At 60.2% G+C, this 27568-nt stretch overlaps 1 protein-coding gene across 12 annotated transcripts; it reads left to right on the plus strand.

Annotated features, from left to right (window-relative positions):
* Nucleotides 1–351: 351 nt before the first annotated feature.
* Nucleotides 352–27390, plus strand: NKD2 (NKD inhibitor of WNT signaling pathway 2). Of its 12 annotated transcripts, XM_033178702.1 has the most exons (12): nucleotides 352–1331; nucleotides 1428–1463; nucleotides 1700–1809; nucleotides 19391–19588; nucleotides 20237–20297; nucleotides 21432–21583; nucleotides 22319–22414; nucleotides 22865–23012; nucleotides 23673–23757; nucleotides 24319–24515; nucleotides 25442–25540; nucleotides 25731–25858. In XM_033178702.1, the coding sequence occupies exons 1-11, from the start codon at nucleotides 1307–1309 to the stop codon at nucleotides 25504–25506; spliced, it is 1173 nt and encodes a 390-aa protein (XP_033034593.1). In that variant the 5' UTR covers nucleotides 352–1306; the 3' UTR covers nucleotides 25507–25540; nucleotides 25731–25858. The 12 variants fall into 12 exon arrangements, with proteins under 12 accessions (XP_033034593.1, XP_033034594.1, XP_033034595.1 ...); XM_033178703.1 differs by lacking the exons at nucleotides 25442–25540; nucleotides 25731–25858 and adding an exon at nucleotides 24644–25053 and having other exon boundaries at nucleotides 354–1331; XM_033178692.1 differs by lacking the exon at nucleotides 25442–25540 and having other exon boundaries at nucleotides 724–1331; nucleotides 25731–27390.
* The last annotated feature ends 178 nt before the right edge of the window (nucleotides 27391–27568 follow it).

Below are 27568 nucleotides of genomic sequence, written 5' to 3' on the forward strand. Positions count from 1 at the left end.
CTGAGCAGCCCTGGGGCTGTGCTGCTCAGCTGGGAGACAGGGCTCCAGCCAGTGGAGTGGGAACAGAGAGATGGGGTGGGACCTGGGCCAGCTCAGCGGAGGCCTGGCAGGACCTGAGCTGGGCAAGTGAGGGATCCCCCACCGCCAGCCTCGGAGCTCCTCCACCAGGGACAGGAGATGCCCTCGCAGTGGGGTCACCCACTGAGGTTGGAGACGTGGGCGTGGCAACAGCCCATGGGGAAAATGCTGAGCTCTTGAAAGGCTAGAGAGATACAATGTATCAATGCAACAGTGCATGTCAGGGAGGAGATTCATGGGTAGGGAAGGGAGAAATGTCCCAGAAACAGGAGCAAGTTAGGGTTCCAGGAGGAGGTGAGGGAAGATGGTTCCTCTGAAGGTAAATAAGGAAGAGAGCCCGGAGGTACCCAGCAGGGTAAGAGGCAGAGAGGGGGGGTCCAGGGCAGGGTCCTGAGGGAGTGGTTTCCAGTGCCAGCCAGAGGATCTTGAGATGAGGCCAGGGAGGGAGCTGAAGCCACTGAATTGGACACGTGGAGGAGGCAGCGCAGGTGGCCAGGCTTAGGGCTCCTGGGAGGCTCCCACACCCTCAAGGCACAGGTCGGAGGAGACCCTGCCCAAACCAAGGACAAAGTAAGGGGGTTTAGGGCGCTTCCAGCCATGGAGGCCAACGCTGATTCTTCATCAATTTGGAGCGCCAGGAGAGGGCGGGAACTAGTCCTGTACGGAGACCCCCCACTTTGGGCTGCCCACACCCCCACCCCTTCTCAAGCAGCCAAGGGAGGCAGGTCCTCCCCTTCAAAGGGAGGGGCCCTCAGGCTTCTCTGGAATTGGACGTCTTGACCCAGGACAGCCTGGTGAGGGGTCGGAGCTGACTCCCGCCAAGCTCTGCTGCAGCCCCTGACCGCTATCACGGGTGGCCAGGCCCAGTCCTTGTCGATGTTGGGGGCCCCGGGCCGGGGGCGGGGGTCGAGGCCGATGCGCTGCGGGCAGCGGCCGCCGGGGGCGCTGCGGGGGCTGCAGTTAAAACCCCGGCGCGGGCGCACGCGCTCAGAGGGAGCTGGGCCGCCGCCGCCGCCGCTGTCCCCGCGCTCTGCGCCCGGTGCCCTCCATCTCCGCCCCGCGGCCCCCGGCTCCCCCGGCCCCGGCACGGCGTCGAGCCATCTTCCCTCACCTCCTACCGGAACCCTAGCTTGCTCCCGGCCCATGTGGCCCCCGCGGGCGCCCGGCCCCGGCTCCAGAACTCAGCCTTGCACCTGAGCTCGGGGCCCGGCGGGGCGCGGCGGCGGCGATGGGGAAACTGCAGTCCAAGCACGGTGAGCCGCGGGCCGGGAGGGCGGGCGGGCGTGCGTGCGTGCGTGGGGCCGCTTCTCACTGTCGTTTTCCTCTCCCCGCGCCCCGCCGTGCCGTAGCCGCCGCCGCCCGCAAACGGAGAGAGAGCCCGGAAGGTGAGCGGGCGAGCAGACGGGCGGGGCGGGGGGCGGCGACCCCGGCCGGGACCCTCGGAGCCAGGAGCCCGCGCGCGCCCTGCCCTGGAGCCAGCGATGGGGGTACGGGGCCGCGGGTCTCCAGGAGCGCGCGGGACCTGCACGCCTGCCCCTGCGAGGTCTCCGGGCGATGGGGACACAGCGAAGGCGCAGCGCCCGCGGGGCTCACGGCGCGTCTCTTTCCCTCCTCGGTGCGGGTTTCCCGCGCGTCTGCCCCCGGGCCGCAGGGGACAGCTTCGTGGCGTCAGCGTACGCGAGCGGCCGCAAAGGAGCGGAGGAAACGGAGCGGCGCGCGCGGGACAAGCAGGTAGGCGGCAGGACGACGGCTGGGTCGCGCTGCCCACCCGCCCGGGGACAAGGGAGCGGTGTCAGAGCTGTTCCTGGCGCCCACCCGCGGACAGGCAAGACGTGGGCCGCCATGGCCGCACAAGTTACCGAACAGCCAGGAGAGCCCGTCCCTCCCCAGCTTCCAGGACTTCTGGGGGTCCCTTGCTGGGTGGCGGGTGGAGGAATAGGAATTCCTTGTCCTAGGCTGGGGGCGGTGTGGGGGCTCCATGTTTCGGGCTGGAGGAGGTGGGGGAGCGGGAGGGGCTGGACCTAGACGTCCCAGGCTGGGGGTCCTGGGGAGTGGGAATGCAGTACCCCGGTTGGAGGAGCTGGAGGAGCTGGAGGAGGAGTGGGAGCTACAGCCTGGGGCATCACTGTCCAGAGCCTCAGTGCTCGCTCAGCAAACATGGCCAGAGTCAGAGGCCGCGGTGCCTTCCATCTCTGGGGGCGGGGGTGTGACCACAGGCCTGCTAGAGGCTCAGGAGACAGAAGGACATCTGCACAGCTGTGGCCACCCAAACTGCAAGGCTGGCTTAGGACCCAGGTGGCCCTGAGTGTGGGTGAGGAAGGTTCTATGTCCAGGAGCAGAGAACTGTCCTGGTCTGGCATCCTGGAAGGGTCTGGGGTAAATTAGACGTGCATGTTTGCTGAGCGTGAGAAAGCTAACATTCAGCGGTCATCAGTGTCAGTGTGAACAGGATCGATGTAGACAGGCCCACCAGGTGGCTGGGCCCACACTTGCCCCCTGCTTCCTCCCCCACTGTCCCCACAGGTCCCCAGACACAGAGCATGCCGGGACACACAGTTTCTTTTTTGGAAAAATGTTCTTCTGGCAGTTGATTAAAAAAAGCTCTGGGTGTGTTTGGAGACATTTTCTGCAGCTCTGTCTTGAGAAGGGGCTTAGGTCTGCTTGGAAATTAACACGCAATAGAGTTAGGGTTGGTGCTTCCTGAGAGTGACCATCTAACGCCTGTGACGGTAGGAAGCATGCTCTAAGGTACAGTAACTTGGGTGGTCCTGTAAGCCTCCATCCGGGATAGGGAGACCAGGGTGAGGCCATCCAGGGAGCTGTCCCTGCCCCAGTCTGGCTCTCTTTATCAGTTACATTTGCACAGGGGCTTGCTGGTGAGTGGATGGTGCCACTTAACAGCCAGGTTCTCCTAGTATGATTAGTCAGTGATGTGAGCACCTGGGGTGGGTGGGTGTTCACCTCACTCACGGTCAGAGCTTTGGCCGGCCCCTGTCCATTGGCCCACTGGCCTGGGGCCTTCTCCCTGGGAGGCGCAGCACCATGAACCTTAAAATCCCTGAGCCAGCGTCCCCACCGTGAGGTGCAGCTCCCAGGGCCATGGCGGGAGGCCAGTGCGCTCTGGAAAATGCACGTGCTCCCCGTGTGGCTATGATGTCAATGCGAGGGCTGCTTCTGGGTATTTAGACCCGGCACTCTACACTGGGACATTTTCTTTAGAGACTAGTTTGGGGGTTGAGGCTTGCTTGGATTGTTACCTTCTAATTTTGCCATCATTTCATAAAAGAAAACTCCTTTTTGAGTGAAAATGAACAAACTCAGAATCAAAGGCTATCCTGTGAATTAAATACATTTCAGCTTTCAGACAAAAGTGCTGCCTTTCTGTATTTCTGCCTCTGGCTGTGACTCCGCCCACCTGGCATGGAGACCCCTTGGCCCAGGTGCGCCCTCACCTGGCCAGGTGCCCTCCCTGCCACATTGCTGTTCCTCTCACCTGGCAGCCGTGCCCCCTGCGACAGATCCTACCCAGGTCTGGGAGAGCCATGGCCACCACAGCAAAGTGTCTGGCCAAAAGTTAGGTGTTGAGTCCAGTGTCCCTCTGGCTCTCACTTCCTTCCTTCTTTGTGTAGTCCAGAGCCTTGCCTATCATCCTTGTCCTCCCAGGTGGTATCCACTGAGGAGGGCCAGTCCTGAGTCACCCAAGGCACCCCTCGTGATGCCTGGCTGGGGCCAGCGAGGGGACTCGCTCCTTTCCTTCTCCAAAATCCACCTGGTGGTTCCGTGCGAGGCATCCTGGATGCCACAGAACAGTGGCAGAGAACCCTGTAGAGATTGGGCGCACTAAGAGCCAAGACCTCCAACCTGCCCTCTCTCCCCAGCCCCCAAAATAACACAAATGAGATTGGCCATTATTAATTCTCTGTGAGCAGTGCTGGCTCCTGCCTCTGTACGTGTCTGAAAACACCAACAGCAGCACTTTCCCAGACAGGTGTTTCTCTGCACCCCTGACGTGGCCCTCCCTGGCGACTCTGCGGAGTGCCACACTTTGCTTTTGGTGGGGCCCGCACGGCTTCATCACCGAGTGTCCCTGAAGGGCCAGGGCCATGGGATTGCTAGTGACGGTGCCATGAAGGTCTGGAGAGCGGATTGTAAGGGATCCGGAGTCCCTGGGGTCGTGCGTGGGTGAGGAGTGGTGCATGGTGGCAGTGCACTTGCGTGGCTGTTTTTAAAAGTGGTAGTGACTACAGGGAGGATGGCCTCAGTCCTGGGAACAGGTTGCCCCTGCCCGCTCACCCTCACCATCTGGTCTGCGGAATAGCGTTAGTTTCCACAGCGCTCCCTGAGGCTGGCAGAAAACAGTTCCAAAGACAAGAGTCACTGTTAACTGGAATGTTGTTATGAACAGAGCACGGACTTCCATGAAGTAGCGCTGAGGAAGGTGCACTGAGGTAACTCCAGAGGCAACACTGGAGTGAACACTCGTGACGGACCAGCCTGTGCGTTGAGGAGGCCGTGGCCTTGGCCTGCATGGGGGGCTCCTGCCCACATCTTCAGGAGGCCATGGGCACGGCTCTGATTGGCCTGTGTAGGGCAGGTCCCAACTTGCAGGATGCACTCGCCAGTCCCACCCCCATGCCATGGCCCTTCTGAATGTGCTAACATGGTACATGTTTCCCGGAAGGGAGCCGGGAGGACCACAGCTGCAAGACATGCTGGCTCTGTCCAGGGCTGAGCTCCAGGCCAGGGCGCAGGCCCTCACCTGCACTGGCCTCTGGCTTCCCGCAGCAAACTCCATCTGCCCTTCGCGTGGCCTCGCTCACAGGAGCTAGGGGCTCAGCCCCATTACATGGCTTGATGCCTTCAGACTGGAGCCAGCCACAGTGCTAAGGACTGCAGCTGGCCTTCCCCCAGAGGCAGGGGTGGGGCTGCCCCTTCCCTGCCCCTCGTGGCCACCCAGAAGCCACCACTCACCTGTCCTCTGTGGGGCCAGAGAGCTGGATGTGGCAGTGGAATGCCCAGTTCTCGGTCGGGGGGAGCAGTTTCTTGTAGAAGATCCTGGGAAATTCTTCATGGCTTCGAGCACAGTCTGCACACGACCGCATCAACACAGAGTTACAGGGTGGGGACAAGATACACATTTGCAGGAGAGACTCGGGCCAGTGCACATGTACCCAGAGACAAGGCAGTGTGGACCATGCTCTGCTTGGTGCTCGGCCACATTCCACACAGAAGGAGAGGTTGTGGGTGCCCGGTCCAGCCAGCCCTGCATTTGAGGGTGCAAGCCACTCCAAGATGTCCAGGAGAACGGCAGCCTCCAAAGGGAGCAGGGGCACTTGGGGATGCCTCTAGCACAGACACTGAGGGCCAACCTTCTGTCTTCTGTGACCCGTGTTCTGGGACCCTGTGGCCTCATGCAGCTGAGGCCCACGTGGGGCCTTGCGTCAGAGCCGGCGGTGGCTGCAGCGTGTCGTGGCTACCCTTTGCTTTCTTTTTGGTGCCCTCTGCATGCCTGGCCCTTGGATACAGGCAGCTGTGTTCCTACCCTGGGATGTGGCCTGGCCATGTAGCGAGGCTGACACAGACGCGCACAGAGGCTCAGGCACAGTGGGAGCGGAAGGGAGTTGCCAGGCCATCTGGCCATCCCCCCTTGTTGTGGGGGGTGTCAGGTCACCTCTGGGCACGCAGCCGATGGCACCTGATGCCCAGCACCTGAGGGCCATGGGACAGACTGGACACCATGTATGTAGTTTCAGCGCCAGCCTGGGCCCTGGGGCCACCGAGGGCCGTGTGTGCCCCCAAGCTCTCCACCAAGCTACAAGCATCCCCTGTCCTGCAGCAGGGGCTCCAGGGTGCTGACTGGGAGAGGCTGCTGCCGGCACCCGGCCATGAGGCTGGGCCACTGGATCTGTGTTGCCCGTGGTGGAGGCTGGAGGCTGGCCGGTGGCATGGTCCTGCCCTCCCAGGTCACTGTGCCTGGACAGTGCAGGTGTGCACACTCACTGGCAGCCACCTCACTTTATGTTGGTCCCTGTGTCTGTGAAGTGCATCCTGAGAAGCCCTGCGCATGGACCAGGCAAGTGTCTGGATGGAGGCCCTGGAGCGCAGAGCGTCCCTGCCGCAGGGCCTCAGGCTGGAGCTGGGGGTTTCACAGATAAGGCCGAAGAAAGAGCCCACAAGACCGTAGCTGCGTCTGGGGCAGCTGTCACCCCTGGACTTGCGAAACAGCTTCCTCAAGCTAAAACTGCCCATTTTGCTGCTGAATAAGCTGAAGTTTTAGATTTCTGCAGGTGAAAGAAGACAGGCGGCTTCACCCTGCCCTCCTCAGTGGGCTGAGCTACCGTGGGAAGCCTCGTGCTGCTCCGTCCTCAGTGGGCTGAGCTACCGTGGGAAGCCTCGTGCTGCTCCATCCTCAGTGGGCTGAGCTACCGTGGGAAGCCTCGTGCTGCTCCGTCCTCAGTGGGCTGAGCTACTGTGGGAAGCCTCGTGCTGCTCCGTCCTCCTTCCTTCTTGTGGCTGAGTAATTTGAATTCCTTTGAAGTTTTCATCTTGTTTTGGCTGAAGAGCTTACATCTTTCCTTTTCTTAAAAAACCCAGGCTGGTTTGCCATCCTCAGAAACCGGTCATCAGCCCTGCAGCTTCGGGACGCCCTGTGCCTGCTTTAGGGGGTTGGGGGTCCATCAGATACACATGTGACTCCTGGGAGCCACGGGAACTGTGGCTGGTGTGGGCCGAGGTGGTTGTGCCAGAAAGGGCAGGGCCGTCTCAAGTACCCGTACCCCAGTGCCCTTCGGTGCACCGGGCCCGTGCTGTGCATGTCTCCTGTATGAGCAGCAGGGTGATGGCGAGATTGGAAGTGCAGTTTCGCCTGCCTCATAGGAGTGGCTGGCTCCCTTTTGCCCTTGGGTGGCCACCGCTTGTTCAGAGCTGCCTGAGCAGGCGGTAAGTCCATGGCCACCCCAGGTCCAGGCCCCGGCGGGGGGAAACGCGCACCTTGCCACTGTCCTGTCTAGGCTGGGGTTGGGGGTTCGGCTGTTTCTATTTCTCAGGAAGCCAGGAGTCTGGGCCAAGGGTTCCTGTCCTCCACCCCCACTTTGCGGCCAAGGAATACCCACCTGGTCGGCCCTGACAGAGACTGTGAACGATGTCCTGGCCAAAGACCACAGTTGGGAGCCACCATGTGGCCGTTTTACATGTGGCTGGGGCCCGTCGTCAGTACCAGGTTTCTGTCATTCCATCGTTAGCAGAGGCGGCTTGTAGGGTGGCTCCCAGCCTCTGGACCCAGCTCCAGACCCAGTGCTGACACTCACAGCCTGGCCACATCCCTCGTGCCTGGGCTGCCTGCTTCCCCTTGTGGTCCCGCGAGGAAAGACAAGGGACAGCTCCACGCTCCGTAAGGCCGGGCAGCGAGGGCCACCTGGAGAGCAGCCCGGTGTGGCCGAGCGCCTTGCTGGGCTTTTCCCCAAGTGCCAGGGTGCTCCAAGCCAGAGGGGTGCGTGAGGCCGTGAGCTCGCGCCAAGATGCTGTGGGCCCAACCTGTACCGCACAGTCGTCTGGGCTGTCAGCAAGCTCTCACTGCTTGGCAATGCCCACAGCCTCCCCGGTGTGGCTAGGTGTGGTGGGAGCAGAGGCCAGAGGGTGGGAGGGGGTCCGCCCTGCTTCCTGTAGAGAGGAAGCCTCTGGCCTCCCGGCTGCTGTTCTTGAGTTGGCAAAGCCACACTTTACGGAAGCAGCAGTTCTTGAGGCCAGACATACCTGAGTTTGGAGTTGCCCAGGCTACCCCAGAATTTGTGGACAGCTACCTGCTAAGTCAATGGGTCCCTGGAGCTCTAAAGGCTGAGCCCTGTATCCTTCCTGCAGGGCTCTCAGACAGATGCCTGCATCAGAAAGTCCCTGGGTTATGAAGAAAGGTCCATGACACCCCCAGGGAGTTGGGGAAGCCTCAGGAGCAGGAGAAAGCAGGAGCCCCTGCTCGGTGAGGTCAGCGTTTGGGGGTGGTCCTGCCTGCTCACGCTGCTGCCGGCATTTCAGGGTGGGCTGCTCCCAGTGGGACTGCGGATCTGCCTGTCTATGTGTGGAACCCAAGGGGGCCTGTGCTGCGTCCTGGGGCACTCGTGCTGGAGGGTTCCTGTGGCTCTGTCCTCTCACAGGTCTTGCCAGCCGTGGCCCCTCTCCTGTTGGACTTGCCTTCCTGAACGTGGGGAGGGGTCCCGAGCCCAGGACCCCTAATCAGTTCCAAGGGCTCCAGAGCTTTCAGTCCCTGCCACCTGAGCCATTGTCTGTCACAGATGATGACCATCAGCTGTCCCTGGAGGAGCCCTTCCCACGGGGCTACTGGGTTAACGCTGGAACCACAGGGAGCAGAAGGCGCGGTGTGTGAGGGGTCTGCCTAGGTAGCAGGATCGCCCCACATGCCGGACACTTCCCAGCATGGGGCGAAGCTCATGGTGCTGGCCTGGAGGAACACATAATGCTGACCTGGGTCAGCACTGCTGCTCTGGCTGCCACCTCTGGGCTGTGAAGCCTGGACATGCTGGGACAGGAGCCTTGCAGACACCGCGGTCTGATCTGCTCTCACAGTGAGCTGCACCCATGCTGGCTGATGGGAGCTTTAATTTGCTTTCATGTTGGCAAATACTTGGCAGGGCACCCTCTGGCAACCTTTCATACTGGCGTTAAACAAATTGGGTTTGTTCCATCCTGTCCTGTGCAGAGCTGGACTTCATTGGCGGTGATGGCCAGCCCTCGGCAGCCGAAGGGGGAAGGTTTGTTTTCCTTTGTTCTGCAGAATTTTCCAGGGAAATTGTAAATAGTTTTGCGCACCAGAATCAGAGAAGCCAAAAAGCATGAAATACTGTAATACAAACGTTCAAATTGGAGATTATTTTAATGGTAAGTGTCTTGGTGGCTTTGGACTAAGAGCCTTGCTGGAGGCCGATGGAAAGGGGGGGTCCTTCCTTGCTGTCTCTGGTGAGGTTCCATGGCACTCACATCGGTGGCTGTCAGGACCCTCCAGGGCTCCCACCTGTCCTTAAGGCTGTGGTCCTGCACGTACGTATCTCTAGGACGAGGCCTCTCACACCCGCTAAGGGGGACATGATGAGCTACAGCTGCTTTTGGATAACAGAGCCCACCCCATCCTCGTTCCCACAAAGGATAACAGAGCCGACCCCATCCTCATTCCCACAAAGGATAACAGAGCCGACCTCATCCTCGTTCCCACAAAGGATAACAGAGCCGACCCTATCCTAGTTCCCACAAAGGATAACAGAGCCCACCCCATCCTAGTTCCCACAAAGGATAACAGAGCCGACCTCATCCTTGTTCCCACAAAGGATAACAGAGCCGACCCTATCCTAGTTCTCACAAGGACCTGCCTGGACATGGTGCAAAGCTGCTGCCCCTGGTGGCCTCCCTGCTGCCCCAGGGACATGGGTAGCCTGGCCCTCGGTGGCTGGCGTCTGGGCCTCAGCGTCACCCCACGTCCCTCTCGTGCCATCACTGCCTGCTCTCGGCTGCCCAGGTGTACCCGGTTCAGCCGTCCTGAGGGCCCCGCCAGGCCAATGGCCAGGTCCGTGTGCCCTGCACCCTTCGGGGCAGCCACTCATGCTTGAGACCAGCCAACCCTAGACAGGGCTGGAGCAGGGGCCATTTCAGTGGCTCTGATTTTGCTCTTAAGGGCTGTGGTGTAACATGAAAGAACGTTGCCGTAGGCTTCTGGCCATGGGATTCCGGGGCTGTCTTTGCCTTGTGTTGCTGTCACAGGCTTGTCCTGGGCACGTCCTCAAAAGGAGGAAACAAAAACAGAAGAGCTGAGTCCCGGAGCCAGGACCCCAACCCAGAAGCCCCCCCACCAAAGCCCGCACCCCCACCACTGGGCTGCCCTGCTGCCCCAGGGTCTGAGCTGCTCTCTGGCTGCTGGGAGAACCTGACAGTGGTTGCTGGAAGGAAGGCCTGCAGGGCCCTGGGTGCTGGGGTGCGGGAGAGGCCGGGCATGGGTGCAGGGCCTGTGGTGCTGGGGTGTGAGAGAGGTCAGGCTGGACTGCAGGGCCCGTGGTGCTGGGGTGTGAGAGAGGTCAGGCTGGGGTGTAGGGCCCGTGGTGCTGGGGTGTGAGAGAGGTCAGGCTGGGCTGCAGGGCCCGTGGTGCTGGGGTGTGAGAGAGGTCAGGTTGGGGTGTAGGGCCCGTGGTGCTGGGGTGTGAGGTCAGGCTGGGCTGCAGGGCCTGTGGTGCTGGGGTGCGAGAGAGGCCAGGCAGGAGTAGGGGCTGCCGCTTGATGTGGGTGTCAGGAGTGTGTGGTGAGGAGGCATGGAGGAAGCGTGGCCCCCCAGAGGCTTCCAGGCTGGGTGGCCAGTGCAAAGGCCCTGAGGCAGGAGTAGGCCTGGAGGATGGGACAGTACCAGGCAGGGGGCTGCGGGAGATGGGGGGAGGAAGAATGGCGGCCCCCTCCCATCTTCCTCTGCCTAGAAGGAGCCACAGGCACAGCCTACAGGTGTGCACTGGTCTCTGTGCTGTGGGAGGCCAGACCTGGTGTCTGTGAGGAGCACCACAGCTGCAAACCTGCCGGATGACCCTCGGGTGACACTTTGGGGTGGAGGACCCCCACCCGCCCTGCCAGCCGTGTTCCTCGGGCTCCGAGCCCGTCCTCCCATCTGTGGAGCAGGTGGAGCCACTTAGCAGGGGCTTCTGGCCCTTCCTCTCCTCCTGTTGATTTGTTGCAAGTGCTTTAGGTTTTCTGTAACACAAAGCGGATGTGGGCCTGGGGAAGGCACTCACGGGTGTTTCATGAGCTTTCCCAGGCCTGAGACACGTTTTAGGCGGCAGCCAGCTCACGTGTGTTGGGAGAGGCTGGTCACAGTCAGGGCGACTCGGGGGCTTGTGCTCAGACGGTGACATCTGGCCCCTTTGTTCCCAGGGTGATGGGGAGGTGGCAAGAACTGGCAGCTGCCCCACAGGCTGAGCTGAGCCCAACGGAAAGGCCCAAGGCCGGAGCACAGAGGTGGCCTGGATGCTTCTGGCCAGTGATCAGGACCCTGCCAGGCCTTGCTTGGAGGCATCTTGTGTGTGAGGGGAGCCCCGTCCATGCCAACCACCTGGCTTTGCCCAGGGGAAACTACCCTGGAGGCCTGTTCTCGGGGTCTGTTTGCCTGTCGTGGGGAGAGCGTGGCGCAAGCTGGGTCTGCGGAGAGGAACGTCCTTGACCTCTGAAAGGGCCGAGAGCACCACCCCTGCTTTGGGCCGTCTTGGGGAGCAGCAGGTGGGGACGTTGCGCCTCTGTCCACAGCTCAGTCTGGGAGACTCAGAGCCCTGTCGGTGAGTCCTGGGTCAAAGGGCATAGCGACCAGGCCAGAGTGCCACCTTCCTGCTGTCCCCCTGGCAGGGCTGTGATTGCCTCTAGCTCTAGTGACTGGGGCAGTGGTCCTGGCTGCCTGCACCTCCCCTGCCAATTATGTCCCCCATCTGCGCCCCCCGTGCCGGCTTCTCCTCTTTCGAGTTTGGAGTGTGACCCCAAGACGTGCTGCAAGAGTGGCTTTGTGTGCTGCTCAGAGCCCAGCCTGTGCACCCTGCAACCTCGGGCCCAGCGCCCTTCCTGAGATGAGATTGTGTGTCCTGTAACAAAGATGTGCGTGGTCTCCTCTGAATACTTCTTACCTCTCATGCGTGGGGGAGAGTGGGCTGTGGCTCGTGTGGGTGGCAGCTGCCAGGCATAGCCCCTGCCCCCTAGAGCCCTCTGCAGCCTTGGCTAATAGCAAAGTTGCAGGTGGGCACCAGGCCCTCCTTTCATCTCATGGGGCCCCTCGCCAGCCACAGCAGGGCCCACGTGGAAGTTCTGAGATTGTCATGTGCAGGGCATGCAGCGGGGGTGCTTAAGAGAAAGAAAAGGCCTTGATTACTTGTTTGAGTAGCTCAGTCCCCAGGGTCTGGAGCTGTAATCAAATATAAGCCCCTCAACCAGTATTTCCTGCTGTTTCTCTCTGGTAAGGACATCGACGTTGCATGTTCACGTATGGTGTCTTCCAAATGAGAAAAAAGAAAACTCTGAAATGCAGCAGGGTTCTTTCCAGCTTTGGAACTAATCTTCCTTTGAAATAGGAAACATGAGGCTTTAATGTGAATGAAAGAAAACAAAAACGCCCGCTGGGTTTTTCCCGGGGAAGAATTCAGGTGGAAGGGAAGTGGATTCGGGTCTGCTTTCAATCCCGGTGGAATTCAGCCTCCTCTGAGTGGGGCGGCCGAGGGTGCAGCAGTTCGGAAGTTCAGGGCCTGAGTCGTGGTTTTATTTTGTGTGTTCTGTGGCCTGGATGGTAAGCTGAGGGTGGCAGCTGCATTTGGAAGGTCAGTCACCCTTGGTGTTCCTTTTTCTTTGACATTGGGGATCATTAGCTCTGAAGACAAAGACAGCAGCAGGCGTGACTGGGAGAAGAAAATCAAACCTGCAGATGAGTTTGTGAAATGGTTGTTAACATTCAGTGTGAGCACTTCAGGATGCTGAGAGTAAAAAGCAGGGCATAAAGTTTTGGCAGAATTTATGATCACGCCTCTATTATCTGGGCAGAGGCACACATATGTATATGTAGATGTATGTGTGATGTGTTCACATATGTGAGTACACACGTGTATACATCCATGTATACAGGTTACACACACACTTACATAGGTCTGTATTTAATACCTGAGCTGAAAACATTTCATATCAAGGCATCCGTTCTCCACCCCTGGCCCCGGGTCACCCTGCTCAGCCTCAGCCACACCTGGCTGACAATGGAGTCTCTGGGAGGGCTGTGGCTTCCCATTCCTGAGCCAAGGTGTGGGCTCAGCGGCGCTCACGCCTTCCCCGCTCCCGTCTGAGTCGGTTAATGCGGGTAAAGTGCTCCCTGAGTCCCTCTCTCCAAGCGTGGGGGGAGGGAAGCTCGGCTGCCTGGTTGTAAAGCCAGGTCTCGCTGACCACGTGTTGCCTGTCATGTTTTTTTTTCTCCGCATGTGTTTAGGTTGGGGTTAATTTCATGGGCAGGGCAGCCCTGGGCCTGTGGCTGTAACTCATCTCTTCACTTCCACTTGTAAGGGTGCGCCGTGGCTGGGCTGGGTGCCCCTTGACCCCTTGGTATGGTCAGTCCCCTTAGGCTGAGCGTCCACCCTCGTGGCAGGGGTAGGCCCTGCAGAGACCCTCCCTGGGCTCAGGGCATTTACTGGGTGAGGGGGCAGATGCCAACACAAAAGCCCTGTAGTGAGGGAGTGAAGGGCATGGGGAATGTGGCACCTCCGTTTAAATGATCCAGACGATGAAAAGCTGCTGTGAGACAGGATGAAGAGGGAGATGGAAACATTTCTATTTTCTGGGCCTACAGGAAGTTAAGTTGCAGCAGAACTCTAGCTTATGGGGACATCTGAGTATTTTAGGAGGCCTTTTGACCCCAAAGTTACTGTTTTTCTAGATATAAATTTCACATGTGGTTATTAAAAGATCTCTCAAATCAGTCCTAACCCAGAAGAACTGATGGGCAAAATCTGCAAATGCCTCTTAGATCAGGAGGCTCCGTCTGAATGTATCCAGGGCTTGCGTGGGAAGCCCGGCTCCCCTGCCCGGTCCCCCCGCCCCCTGACCTGGTCCTCTCCACCCCCTCCCCACAGGGCCTCAGTCTCATCATCCTTAAATCTTTCACTTTAGAACCAGAAGTTCGGAGTAGCAAGCACAGCCTGGAAGGACCTGCAGGCGGTGTCACTGTAGCCTCTCTGGGCCCCAGCTGCACATGTGTCGGAATTATTAAGCCCATAAAACTACATTGTCACATCTGAAACTGTTTAGCCATTGAAACCGAGACTTTGACTTCAAAGCCGGCTGCTGCGGGGCTTCCAGACAGGCAGGCTGGCGGATCACCTTGAAGTCTAATTCCATCCCATGGCGGCCCAGCAGAAGTGGGCCCCCAGCACCTCCTTGTAAGAAAACACACTCTTCTGCAGACGCTAGTGGCAGGTTCCCCCCGCTCACGGTGACATTTTGGAGAGACATCTTTGCATCTGAGGTCCCAGCAGGGAGGAGGCGGGTGGGGTGGTGGTCTTTGCATTTACAGAGGCTTGGAAACCCCTGTCCCCCACCAGGCCCCAGGCCCTCTCCCTGCTGCTCTGGGCCCCTCCCCCAGGGCCGCCTGCAGCCTGCTGTGACCCAACCCACCTCCTTCCTGTTTCCTGCCGGCCTCACCTTCCACCTTGTCTCATAAGGTGCCCTCCCGCCCTCCCCCTACCAGCAGCTGAAAAAAGGCTGTCCTTCAGCCCCAGAACCTGCACCCTTGACCTTGCTGGCCTCTGTCTGCCAGTTGCCAGTGACGCTGTCCCTGCTCTTCCTATCCACTGTGAGGTGTCCCAGCCCTTTGTCCCTCCTCTTCCCACCAGCTATGGGTGTCCCAGCCTGTTGTCCCTGCTCTTCCCACCTGCTGTGAGGTGTCCCAGCCCTTTGGGTTCCTTGGGATCCTGGCATCACCCTCAGCCTTTTCCCGAGAGGCCCAGCTCCAGCCCGTGTGCCATGTCCTGAAGCTCCCTTCCCTGAGCCGCCTGCTGGGCACTCACTTCATCCCACCGCATCCAGCATCCTCGCAGCTCCTGAGGCAGAAGGTCACTGCTGGCCTGGACATGGCCTTGGTCCTGACCAGCTGCACTCCAGGTGCCTCCCGACTGCCCTGAGGCAGTGGTGACTGCAGCCTAAGCCTGGCAGGTGCCCACCTCGCTCCTTACCACCTGGCGTCCTGCCTGAGCCCCACAAACCTGCCCTCGATGCCACGACAGCCCCATAATTCTGGAAGCCTCGGGCCTTTGCTGCCCAGCAGAAGGCAGCCCAGTTTGCAGGATTAGCCCTGCAGAACAGGGTGGCCATGGGGGTGGCGGCAATGACCGCAGGACATGGGCCAGGCCGTCGCCCCGGCCCTTCCTTTCAGCACCTGGAGGCCCCCTGGGTGCAACTCCAGAGCCACTGCTTGACCTGCCAAGGACAGGGAGGTGCACCGAGGCCATTTCCCCAGTGGTAGGAACTTCCAGCCAGGGGCTCCAGCTCCCGATGACAGGGCCATCCCCACCACAGTGCAAGGCGGCTGAGGCACTGGGGAGCCCGGGAGGCACCTGTGGATCCAGGGGCACCAGATGCTGCTGGTGGTGATGGAAGCTATGGGAGAGGCCCATCCTGCGTTGGGTGGAGCAGGAGCTGCGCCTTTTGGACAGTGCCCCAGACTTGGGGCTCCACACCCACTCCAGAGGGACCCGGGAGCCCTGAGTTCTGGAAAATGCTGCCCGACACACCCACCCCGTTCTCTGAAGCCTTCCTCTCTGTCTCTCTCCTCCCTCCCACCTCTCCTCTGCCTCAGCTCCCATCACCTCCACCCTCCCAACTCGTGGGAAGATGTTGGGCTCCAGGGGATCCTCCCAGCCTGGCCTACTGGATATGCCACGGCCTTTGCCTGTTTATCGGGACTGGTATTTCCAGAACCCTAGACCAGGGCTTAGTTCGTGACCCAGGGGCCATGACTTCACTGTGGACCACCCGTGTGCTTCCCGCCAGGGGTTCCACCAGGGCTTTGGCCAACAGCTGCCCTCACAAGGCCCAGGAGGGGACAGCACCTCCCTACGTTTCCGAGACCTGGGAAAGGTGCCTGGCCGTGCCCACCTGTCCACTGGGAAGAGGACATTGCCCACTCCAGGTGGCTTCCAGAGGCGCCTGCACCGGCACTTCCAGATTGAAGGCCACTAGGATGATACCTGTGATGCAGCTGTCTGGCACCCCTCCAGGGGTTCCGACAGACGGGGCGGCTCAGGGGGGCAGTGGTGCTCCAGCTGCTGGGCGCCGCCGAGCGCTGGCACACGGGACATAGGAACATGCTCCTTTTGACTTTTCCAAGGAAGCTGGGAGTTGTTTTGTGAGCGTCTCTCCGTGCCTGGCCGCCTGTGGAGGCTGTGGTTTGCATCTTACTGTCTGGACTGGGACCAGGACGGGGGCTGGGTGCTGGGCGGAAGAAGCACTCAGCCCGGTGCCTGTGGAGGGGAGCAGATGTCCTCACTGTCATGGCGGGGACATGGACCGTGGCCTTGGGGCGGTTGGCCCACAGACCGGGGTGACCTCTGTGAGCGTCCCACGGGGCCATGGGACCTGAAGCAAAGGCCACCTGTTGTCGACGCCGTGTGACAGACGCCTGCCGCTCATGCAGCTGTGAGGCTGTGGGCTCTGGTCCCGGAGGCCTCCGTGGCCTGGGTCAGACCCTCCTCCCAAATCTGAGGTGATGCTGAGTGAGGGAGTAGGGTCGAGCTGCTCAGGCAGATGCAGCTGCTTTCCTTACGGGATGAGGCCCCACGGGGCAGGCCCATGGTCGGGTTCCCTGTCCTCCCAGGGGCCAGGAGAGCGCCCAGCATTGCAGGAGGATGCCGTGGGCAGGAGGGGACAGCGGGCATGGGAGGCCTGAAGGCCAGCCGTGGGCTTGCTGCTGACACGGAGGGTTCTCAGGGATGCAGGGCAGTGGGACAGGTTAGAGGAGGTGCCCAGGCACCCCAAGCTGGAAGTGCAGCTGGGACAGGAAAGGGTGGGTGGAACAGGTTGGGGGGGTCACAGGAGGCTCTCACTGGGGGCAGGGCTAGAGGGACTGAGGGAGGGTTGGGCCCTTGGGAGGGAGTGAGGGGAGGGTGGGCCCTCGGGAGGGCGAGGCCAGGTGGGGGTTGCATCTCAGGGAGAGGCGCCTGCCCTGGGAAGCTGAGGCTTTCGTGGGTGCTGGGGCACATTGGGCCAGGCCTGCTGGGGTCCCGAGTGCAGACTTGGCCTCCCAGGAAGTCTACCCAGTGGGGAGGGGCCGCACATCTGGCCAGTGGCCCGGGAGCAGGTTTTATAAGTTGCAATTAGAGCTCTTGGCCTTCTAGTTAACCGAGGCAGCGTAGATTAAAGGCCAGTTTTATGCAACCAGGACGGATTTGATGAAATCACCAGCCACAGAGACCGGTGTGGCTTTGACTGCAAATATTTCTTCCCGTTTGATCCTCTCTGCATCTCGGAGGTAGCTGTTGACTTGTAGCTTAGAAAAAACACTGTGCATTCGAGGGCTGAGAATTCTAGGGCTGAGGTATAAGTGGATTTTTTTTTAATGGTATTTTCCTCTTGTGTAGGAACTCAGTCATGAGCTGGTTGGTGCAGCATTGGCTGGTTGGTGTAGCGTTGGCTAAGTGGTGTGGTTTTGGTTGGTTATTACAGTTGTGGTTGGTTATTGTAGCTTGACTGGTTGGTGTAGTGCGGGGAGTGTTTCCAGAAATCAAACCACGGGTCTGTGCAGATTCTTTCTGTCTTGAACAGCTGCACGCCTCCTGCCATCTCGCGAGTTTAGACTCCTGTCTGTAACCAGTGAAATCCCCCACAAGTGGCCGGGCGGTGGCTCACGCCTGTAATCCCAGCACTTTGGGAGGCTGACGTGGGCAGATCACGAGGTCAGGAGATCGAGACCATCCTGGCTAACATGGCGAAACCCTGTCTCTACTAAAAATACACACACACACAAAATTAGCTGGGCATGGTGGTGGCACCTGTACTCCCAGCTACATGGGAGGCTGAGGCAGGAGAATGGCGTGAACTAGGGAAGGCGGAGCTTGCAGTGAGCCGAGATCGTGCCACTGCACTCCAGCCTGGGCGACAGAGCGAGACTCCGTCTCAAAAAAAAAAAAAAAAAAAAGAAATGCCCCACAAGTGTGCTCAGAATTTTTAGAAGCATGACACGGGCGGCGTTTGCATGTTCACTGTATTGACTTCATGCGTGGAGTGCGTGACGCGCCGTTTCTCACTTGTCATTTTCAGCAAATCGTGGGAAACACTTAAAAATCCCTTAAAAAATACTCCACCCCGCCCAACTCGCTGCCCGGCTGCCCGTCCTCAAGAGCCGCCGCACCTCCGGCTCCTATGGGTTCTGGCACTTTCCAGGAAGCCGCTGCTGCTGCCCCTCATCTGGACAGCAATGTGGCCTCCACGAGTGACTTCAGTTAGGGCTCTTTAGCAAGGAGTGCTGTGCGTGCAGGCCCTCAGGCCCCAGGGCACCTCACTGCCATTTGTAAAGAGGCTTGGGGCACCCAGCACCATGCAGGAGGCCTGAGCTCTGCCTGCTGGTCTGATGGGAGGTGAACTGGGCACTTGGTGGGGGATTGTGGTACAGTGGGGTGGGGGGACTGAGAACCCTGGGGGGCTGCACCACGCAGGTCCCCCCATCACCCTCCCCGCGTCCCAGAGAAGGTCTGGGCTGGAGCTCCCAGGGTGGACAGGGGTGCCTCACAGCACCCACCTCAGCATTTAGGGTCACTTTCCCCTCCCTACCAGCCCTCCACAGTGACAGTGCCTGTGTCCCTCAGCCTGGGCCTTGGTGGCCTTGGCTGCCCTCATGACACCATTTCTGTTGGCAGCCGCCGCCAAGCACCTAGACGAGTCCACCTGAGGGGCTCTGGAGCTCCCGGCACCCAGTCCTTCCCAGGAGGATGCTGTGTCCATGGGGGCTGCACCTCTGGGGCTCTGGGCACTGCTCTGCACTCCACAGAAGCCTACAACAGCAGCCTCACCTGTTATTCTGATTTTGAAAAATAAATAAATAAATAACCACAGCCCGGGTTTTAGAGATTTGGTGTTATGCCAGTGTCCACCTGGACAGAGTTTTACCTCACAGCGGTGCCTCCCTGCTGTGTGGATGTACAAGGGCCTCGCCAGGCTGGGCTCATAGGAACCCTCAGTTCCGCAGCAGCCAGTCCCGGAATGTCGGGACCGCAGCCCCCAGGAGGGAGGCCTACTTTTTAATAATCAGCTGTTTTATTTCTTATTAAAATGAGGGCAAGCTCTCCTGCCTCCCACTGGGAGCTGCCCACCCTGCCTTGGCACCTCCCTGGGTGACCAGCAGGAGACCTCAGCTCCAGGGGGCCCTTAGCTCAGCTACAAGGAGAGCCGGGGGCCTGGGTCTGAATCAACAATACTCAGTCTTGGCAGCGTCACCTTAGTGCCCATGTGTGGATGGGGGTCCAGTCCTTCTCCCTGCCCAAGGTCTAGGGTGGCAGCCGGCCAGCCTGGAACCTTCCACCATACCCTGCTTGGCCCCTGGCCAATGATCACAGTGGCAGGAGGCGCTTGGGGGGGTCCAGGTGCCCTCGAGGGTGACCTTTTTCGGCCTCCTGCCTGGACCAGACTCCAGGAACCCCAGAGACCCCAGCGGGGCCGGTAGCCCCCTAGGAGGTCAGAAGGGATGAAGGGCACGTGGCCTCCTGTCAGGAGGAAAGGATGAAGCATGGGGACCATGAGGGCCGCCCTGGGGTCCTGTGTCCACCCACAGAGACACCAACTCGGCACCAAAGTCATTTCCAGGGTCAGGCTCTGGCCGTCCAGGTGGACAGGACTCAGCTCTATGCTGTCTCCTTGCGAGCTCTCCATGACTTTCCAGGGACCTGGAATCAGAAGCAGAAACACAGCTGCCCATCCCCGCAGCCCGCCTGCCCCAGAGCTGCCTGCTCTCAGGAAATGCTCCAGGGCGGTGAGTGCTGGGCTGAGGGACGCTGCACCTCCACCACCACGCAAGGCCCCTGCCCTGACCACGGTCTGTCTCCTTCTCCATGTCCGCAAGGCTGTAGATAATTCACGAGGACCCTGTGAGCTTTGGCTCAGCAGAAACACCACTGGGATGTGTTTGAAGTTTTTCCCCATTTTCTGTAACTGGTCTCTGCCGGCAGACCTAGAAGACGCATGCTGGGGTGCTGGGCAGCCGTGGGGGCAGCGGCTGGAGTCCTCGTGTCAGGCTCCGGGGGGACAGTGCTGGGAGTAGGCCCCAGAGCAAAGGGGCAGGTGTGTCTCCTCTTGTATTTAGGGTAATCTAGCGTAGGGGCCCTGGCCAGGGGCATCCTCAGGGCAGGACTGACTGAAGGGGTCATTCCAGGCAGCTGCGTCTTCCACCCGGAAATGCTTTGGGGAACCTGACAACACGGGAGTGTCTGTGTGTTTTGCCTCCTAAAATCCGAGGCTGAGTGGGGCACAGAGGGTTGGTGTTTCTGGACCCAGAGATTGAGATGCCCCAGGAGGCTTGAGGCGAGTGTCAGGCTCCAGTCCAGCCCCCCAGAGCTCCTGCCCGTCTCCCCCGCCTGCCCACTGAGCTGTGTGGCCACTGACTGCCCCGTTCTTCCTGCAGGAGCTGCCCAATGGGAACCCCAAGGAAGGGCCTTTCCGGGAGGACCCGTGTCCCCTAGAGGGTAAGTGCAGCTCCCACAGCCTTCCCTCCCCACACCTCGCAGACTTCATCCTGTACCAAGGCAACGCCAGAAACCCACCTTAACACAAGCCTGTGTGTGAAGCAAGGGGCACTTCCCAGACTTAGACGCACTTTGTTCTTAAAAAGTGCTTGGCAGCACAACTCCCAGGGTCCTCGCTGGACTGGCAGCTGGGATCTGGCAGCAGAGGAAAAAGGCCCATCCTGTGGCTGGAGCCCTAGGCATCACCTTTGTGTGTTTGGAGGCTCTGTGAGCCTGTGTCTGTGGATAGGGGGGGCTCTGTATAAAGGTGACCTGTGAATGTTCAAGTCAGCCCTGGGTCCGAGGATGTGTGAGATGCTGGCCCAGCCTAAGTCACTGCCACTTGTGGCTCTTGGTGGCACCAGTCCTACCTGTGGCATGTGGCAGGTCGACACTTGGCTTACCTGTGGGTCTGTGGGAGGGTGCTGGGAGGTCAGCCAGCCGGGTCACCTTCAGATGGCTGCCGAAGCCAAGAGAGGCACCCAGACCCCCCTCAATGGGAAGGCAGGCCCAGAGTGTCGTCCCAGCTCAGGCTCAACGTGCACTTGTCTGCAGGTGCTAAGCTGGGACAGGCCCATGCTCCTATCCTGGGGACGCGGCTTGCAAGTGCCAGAGAATAATGGAATAATTGTGCCCCAGAAACCTGAGTGCTGTTCATCCATCCTGCCCAGAGGCTGGGGGGAGGGGCCGCCTGTTGACACACTCAGTGCACACGTGGCCTGCATGGCCTGTGGGCTCAGTGACAGGATTCTGGAGTGGAGGGCAGTAGGGACTGTGTCTATGGGGAGGGGGGCCTGATGATGACACAGGGAGCATCTCCTGGAGGCCCAGGCTGTCTTCCTCTATCTGTGCTCCTCGGGGTCTGCTGCACCCCCAGCCCCGAGGTGGTGGTTGCAGTTGGGAGCCATTGTGGGCTGGTGAGAGGAGGGCACACCCGGCTGTGGCTGGCTGGGATGGGGCCTCTCTCCCCTCCGCAGGGGTCCCAAGATCAGGCTCTTGGCTCAGGCCCGTCTGGATGGGATCATGGTGCGGTGAGGGGAGGGTAGCAACGGCCCCCCCCACGGCAGGCCACATCCTCCATGTCCCCTCTGCCAGCCCCTTCGCCACCTCTTGTCCCCCCAGTGGCACTCCCCGCTGAGAAAGCTGAGGGCCACGAGCGCCCAGGACAACTCAGTGCAGATGACGGAGAGAGGGCAGCAAACCACGAGGGCCCACGAGGACCAGGCAGGCAGCACCTCAACATTGACGTAGGTCTTTCTCCGGCCTCACTTGCGGGAACACGTCCCTGGGGCCGGGGGCACAGGGACAGGCATGTGTTGCCCTAAAATGGGCATCTGTGGACACTGCGTAGTTCACTCAGTTTTCCCCACAGTTCACCCCATTTAAAGCACTGAAGCAGAACTTGAATATGCAGCCAAAGTCAGCAGGAGCCAGAGAGTGTGGGATGTTGCTGTGAATTTGGCCAAAACTGACTGGTCTGGCATTAAATAACTTGAGCCGCATTCCCAGCCTTGGTACCCTTAGCACTACAGGAGTAATGCCAAAGCTGACTTGACGGACAGCCCGACTCCCCGCCTGCTGGAGGCAGAGCACCCGGCTTCCGCTTCCCGGGAGGGCTCAGGGAGGAGTGGGGTCTCTGTGTCCAGTCAAGATTTCTGGAATTGACAGCACTTGACGGCCAGCGTGACCTCTTCTCCTTCTGGGTGACATGGAGTGCTTGCATGAGCTGAGACGGGCGTCACTGTGGGGAAACCAAGTCACGGAGCACAAAGCTGGGTCCCCCCAAGGAGGGCTGAAGATGGACAAGAAAGGGTCTGCTGATTCCAGGGCTTGGGCTCCAGCCACGCTGCCCTCTAGGCTCCCCCTTTCCTGGCTGCCGTGAGGGACTCCCAGGAAAGGCCCCAGAAGATCCTACCCCCTATGGAATTGGGCGTGTAGGTGTGGGTAGGAGGCGAGGTCCCAGCCCCCATGTCCCCCTGCAGGCACTCCAGTGTGATGTCTCGGTGGAGGACGACGACCGCCAGGAGTGGACGTTCACGCTCTACGACTTTGACAACTGTGGGAAGGTCACCAGGGAGGTAGGTGAGCTTGTGTTTGTGTCAGGTGCACAGGAAGGGCTGCACAGGGCCCAGTAGTAGACAGACTGGGGCACAGATGGACTGTGCTGGCCTCGCCATACCTCAAGGGGCGGGAGGGGACCTGTCTGCTGCGAGGTCCTCACGCCAGCTGGGCTTGCATCTCCCCAGGGCCTGATTCATGTGTGTTTCTGGGCCAAGTCTGCACCATCCATTTCTGCGGCTGTGCTTTCCCACACTGCAGGGCTGCCCTCAGGGCACGGGAGGCACTCACAGGGCCTCCCAGGCAGACCCAGGCTGCTCAGAGAAGATGCCTGTGTTGGTCCCTGAGGTCTGTCGGCAGCTGCGAGGATGGTGCAGGAAGGGGCAGGGGATGGGTGTGTTTTCTGGCAGGGAGGGCGGGTGGCATCGCCTGGGGTCTGCTCTGTCAGTGACACCGATGCTGGGCCCCAGGACATGTCCAGCCTCATGCACACCATCTATGAGGTCGTGGATGCCTCGGTCAACCACTCCTCGGGCAGCAGCAAGACCCTCCGTGTGAAGCTAACCGTCAGCCCTGAGCCCTCCAGCAAGAGGAAGGAGGGTCCTCCTGCTGGCCAGGGTGAGCGAGGCCTGAGCACACACACAGGACCCTACCCCACATTGGCAGGGGCCTAAGTTGTGAGCTGGGGACAGGGAGGGACAAGTGAGTGGATGGAGGAGTGAGTGGGTGAATGGATGGGTGAGTAAGCAGATGAATGAATGAGTGAACGAGTGAGTTAATGAATGAGTGAACGAGTGAGTTAATGAATGAGTGAACAAGTGAGTTAATGAGTGAATGAACGAGTGAGTTAATGAATGAGTGAACGAGTGAGTTAATGAGTTAATGAGTGAGTTAATGAATGAGTGAACGAGTGAGTTAATGAATGAGTTAATGAGTGAGTTAATGAATGAGTTAATGAGTTAATGAGTTAATGAATGAGTGAACGAATGAGTGAGTTAATAAATGAGTGAATGAGTTAATGAGTGAATGAGTTAATGAATGAGTGAATGAGTGAGTTAATGAATGAGTGAATGAGTGAGTTAATGAATGAGTGAATGAGTGAGTTAATGAATGAGGGAATGAGTGAGTTAATGAATGAGTGAACGAGTGAGTTAATGAATGAGTGAACGAGTGAGTGAGTTAATGAATGAGGGAATGAGTGAGTTAATGAATGAGTGAACGAGTGAGTGAGTTAATGAAGAAGGGAGTGAGTGAGTGACGGCAGGATGCCCCTTTCAGACCGGGAGCCCAACCGTTGCAGAACAGAGGGTGAACTGCCAGAGGAGCCAAGGGTGGCCGACAGGAGGTTGTCTGCACACGTCAGGTGAGGGCTGGGGTGCCAGGGTGGGGCTGTGCCTTAGGCAGAGGCACCCTGGCCACACCCATTTCCCGCAGGCCACAGGCCGTGCATCGTCCTCTAGGTCAGACCTGCTGGGGGCACCTGGGCCGGCAGCTCTGTGGGGCACGGGCCCTTCCAGCATCCGGCACCGTGGCTGAGCCGGGCCCCCGAGTCTGTCCGAGCAGAGGGCTTTGAGGGGCAGCAGTTGCAGCAGCCTTGACACCCTCAGCCTGGACTTGCCGTGGCTCCCTGTGGCTCCACTCAGCAGCTTTGGCAGCAACAGGGCTGGGGGTGGCTGGGGCAGTGGCTAAGGGTGGCTGAGGGTGGCTGGGGATGGCTCAGGCAGTGGCTGAGGCAGTGGCTGAGGGTGGCTGGGCAGTGGCTGGTGCAGTGGCTACAGTGGTCCCAGAGTGGTGACCAGGGGCCATGACCTTGTTTCTCTGGATGGCACTTGGCTGTGTCTATGCCCAGTCGTCCACTCTTCCCGCTCTGCGAGGAGGTGGGTGCTGGTCAGGACACACCCCAGACGTCCACCGCCTGCTGCAGGTACCCCGTCCTCAGGGGCGTGCCGCCCAGTCTGTGCGGCGGTCAGGCCCTTCTCTGTGCTTCATGCAGGAGGCCCAGCGCTGACCCCCAGCCCTGCTCAGAGCGGGGACCCTACTGCGTGGACGAGAACACGGAGCGCAGAAACCACTACCTGGACCTCGCCGGGATTGAGAACTACACGTCCAGATTCGGCCCTGGTATGTCCTGGAGGCCACCCTGGGCGCGAGGCCCTGGCTGTGGGTTCCCATTGAAGGTCCTGCTTCCTGCAGCCCTGAGTGCAGGGGGACCCTGCCCCGCCCCGCCTGGCACCCAGGTCCCCCCACAGCTACCTGTTGGTCGTGACTGCCTCCTGGCTACCTGTTGGTGCTGCCCAAAAGCAAGGCAGGCACCCCGTCCAGGCGTGTGTGTATGGAAGGGGGGGGTACCTGGTTCAAAGTGAGATGGAAGACGGGTTTGCATTCAGGAAAACCCTGCCTTGAGGTGAGAAGTCAGTATTTTAGGGTGGAATCACCAGCTCACTCAGCAGAGGGAGTTGTCCAGTAGAGTGGCTGGCAGGCAGTGTGGACAACAGACAGTGTGGACAGCAGGCAGGCAGTGTGGACAACAGACAGTGTGGACACCAGGCAGTGTGGATGGCAGGCAGGCAGTGTGGACAACAGACAGTGGACGGCAGGCAGGCAGTGTGGACGGCAGGCAGGCAGTGTGGACGGCAGGCAGGCAGTGTGGATGGCAGGCAAGCAGGTGGATGGCAAGCAGCGTAGACAGCTGGCAGCCTGCCCAGCACCCATTTATTTCCGACCAGCAGCACCCCCGTGTGGCCTGCATGGAGATTATTGGACTAAAGCCCAGGCTACTCCCCAAGGGCTGGGGCCGAGTCCCTCTCCTAACCCCAGCTCCAGGAGCCCCCAGGGGCAGGAGAGGTGGAGCTGGATCAGGGTCCCGGGCTCAGTGTGCTGTGTGCCGACGCTGGCCTCCTGGGCCATGCTCTGCGCGGCGCTTGCACTGCACCTTGTGAAGGTGGAAGCCCTGGGTCCTGGAATCTGTTTTGTAATGAGGGTTTAGGGAACGTGAATCCTGGGGTGCCCTCCCTGACATAACCTGGCTTTCTGCCATGGTGCCCCAGGCAGGGTCTCAGCTGTGCAAGGAGAGAAGCTGCACTCCCAGGACACGCAGTGGGGATGGGGCTAGAGGAGTCGGCCTTTGCAGGGAGCTGTGGAGCCAGGCAGGTCACCCCCGGTGGCTGGGCCCCTTCCCTTCAGGGCTGGTGGCCGTCTGACTGCAGACTTGGCTAACAGGCTGGCCTCAGACGGGACACCTGGCGCAGCTCTTCCAGTGGGCCCTGGACCGTTTCGGAGGAGATGGGAACCTGGGCCTGCACTCCTAGGGCCTCACACTCTGACCTGTGTCCGCAGGGTCCCCTCCTGTACAAGCCAAGCAGGAGCCCCAGGGCAGGGCCTCGCACCTCCAGGCCCGGTCCCGCTCCCAAGAGCCGGACACACACGCCGTGCACCACCGTAGGTCACAGGTGCTGGTGGAACATGTGCCATCCTTGGAGCCTGCTGCCCGGGCCCTGGACCCACAGCCCCGGCCGAAGGGGCCGGAGAAGCAGTTCCTCAAGTCCCCCAAGGGCTCTGGGAAGCCGCCTGGGGTGCCAGCCAGCAGCAAGTCCGGGAAAGCCTTCAGCTACTACCTGCCGGCCGTCCTGTCCCCCCAGGCCCCTCAGGATGGCCACCACCTCCCGCAGCCTCCCCCGCAGCCTCCACCGCCACCCTACGGCCACAAGCGGTACCGTCAAAAGGGCAGGGAGGGCCACTCGCCGCTCAAGGCCCCGCACACCCAGCCTGCCGCAGTGGAGCACGAGGTGGTGCGGGACCTGCCGCCCACGCCAGCGGGAGAGGGCTACGCGGTGCCGGTGATCCAGCGGCACGAGCACCACCACCACCACGAGCACCACCACCACCACCACCACCACCACTTCCACCCGTCCTAGCGCCGCCGCCAAGCACACCTCGCTCCGGCACACCACGGCCCGCACCCTCGGGACGGGGAGCCGAGCAGCTGCCTGCTGTGTGCCCTGGGGAGCCCAGCACTCCACACCTCCGACAGCAAACAGCAGCTGACTGCAGGTGCTGGCGTGACAGAGGCGGCACAGCTTGGACACGTGGACAAGGCCCAGGGGCCCTCTGCTCTCCTGCCCTCGATGCCATGTAGCGGTGAACAACACATCTGGGCCGCTGCGTTTCCTGGCTCTAAGGCTCATCTGTGTAACCCATAAAACTGCTTTCCTTTAGGATTCCAAAATGAGGTCCTAGGGTGGGTGTTCCTCCGCGGGCTTTGAGCGGTGGCCTCTGTAGGCTGTCCCAGTGCGAGGCTGGGAGCGAATGGAAAAGTTGAGGCTTTGCCTGGCTTGTGCATCATGAAGTCAGAGGGGACAGGGCTGGGGGGAAGCAGCTCGTGCTTAGCAGAGAGCCAAGCAGCAGACGTAGCAGAAGGCAGCAGCGCTAGAAAGAGAAGTGCCAGAGTGGGGAGCCCAGACCAGCGAGGAGGGACCACAGGGCACAGGGAGCCCTGACGAGCAAGGAGGGGCCACAGGGCAGCATGCGGCGGTGGAGGTAGCCCCTGGTCCTGGAGCCACAGCAGCTCAGGTGGATGCAGGACACGGTCAAGGCAGGGAGGGGCGGGGCGACATGCTGGGGAGAGGCAGAGGCTCGCGCTTGGTGCGGCCCAGAACACGGGGACTTGAACATTCACTGTCCAACACTCACGGGGTGGCTTCTGTGATGTGTCGGCTTTGGAGAAAAGTGTGTCCTCCTGCAAGGGTCAGGAGAGGGTTGCAGGCCAGAAGGGCGTCCCAGGACCCGGTGGGCCCGTGCCAACATTTCTGAGTCTTGCAGCCTGCAGGGGTCCACATGGTTACCCTGAACAGGAACGTGTGGGCGCTTTCCGGGATCTGGCAAGCCTGCACAGCAGTTTTGCGTTTACATTCCTTGTTCTGTTTTTAAGGATAAAGCAAATTGATGCCAACTGGTGACAGACGTTTTTCAGGCCTAATAAATATATCTGCATTTTGTACATGCCACACCTTGTATTAAAACAAGCTTTTCAGAGAGAGAGGGTCAGTGCTGTGGTCAGTCCCCTCCGCCAGCCTGTGGCTGAAGGCATGGAGAGCAGGCTGCCTGCGCGGGGCTCTGGGAGGAAGTGCGCCTGTTCGTCTCGGCTTAGAGGACGGTAAATTTACATGCACACACAC

The sequence above is a fragment of the Trachypithecus francoisi genome, unplaced genomic scaffold (genome assembly GCF_009764315.1).
Source record: "Trachypithecus francoisi isolate TF-2019V2 unplaced genomic scaffold, Tfra_2.0 Lachesis_group2, whole genome shotgun sequence".
NCBI classification, from domain to species: Eukaryota; Metazoa; Chordata; class Mammalia; order Primates; family Cercopithecidae; genus Trachypithecus; species Trachypithecus francoisi.

What these genes read in the sequence shown, in the direction of transcription:
- NKD2 (XM_033178692.1), top strand. Translation starts at nt 1,307, where the DNA reads ATGGGGAAACTGCAGTCCAAGCACG. An exon ending in GGCAGCACCTCAACATTGAC is followed by an intron (nt 21,584 to 22,318) that starts GTAGGTCTTTCT and finishes GTCCCCCTGCAG; the next exon opens with GCACTCCAGTGTGATGTCTC. An exon ending in GGGTCCTCCTGCTGGCCAGG is followed by an intron (nt 23,013 to 23,672) that starts GTGAGCGAGGCC and finishes TGCCCCTTTCAG; the next exon opens with ACCGGGAGCCCAACCGTTGC.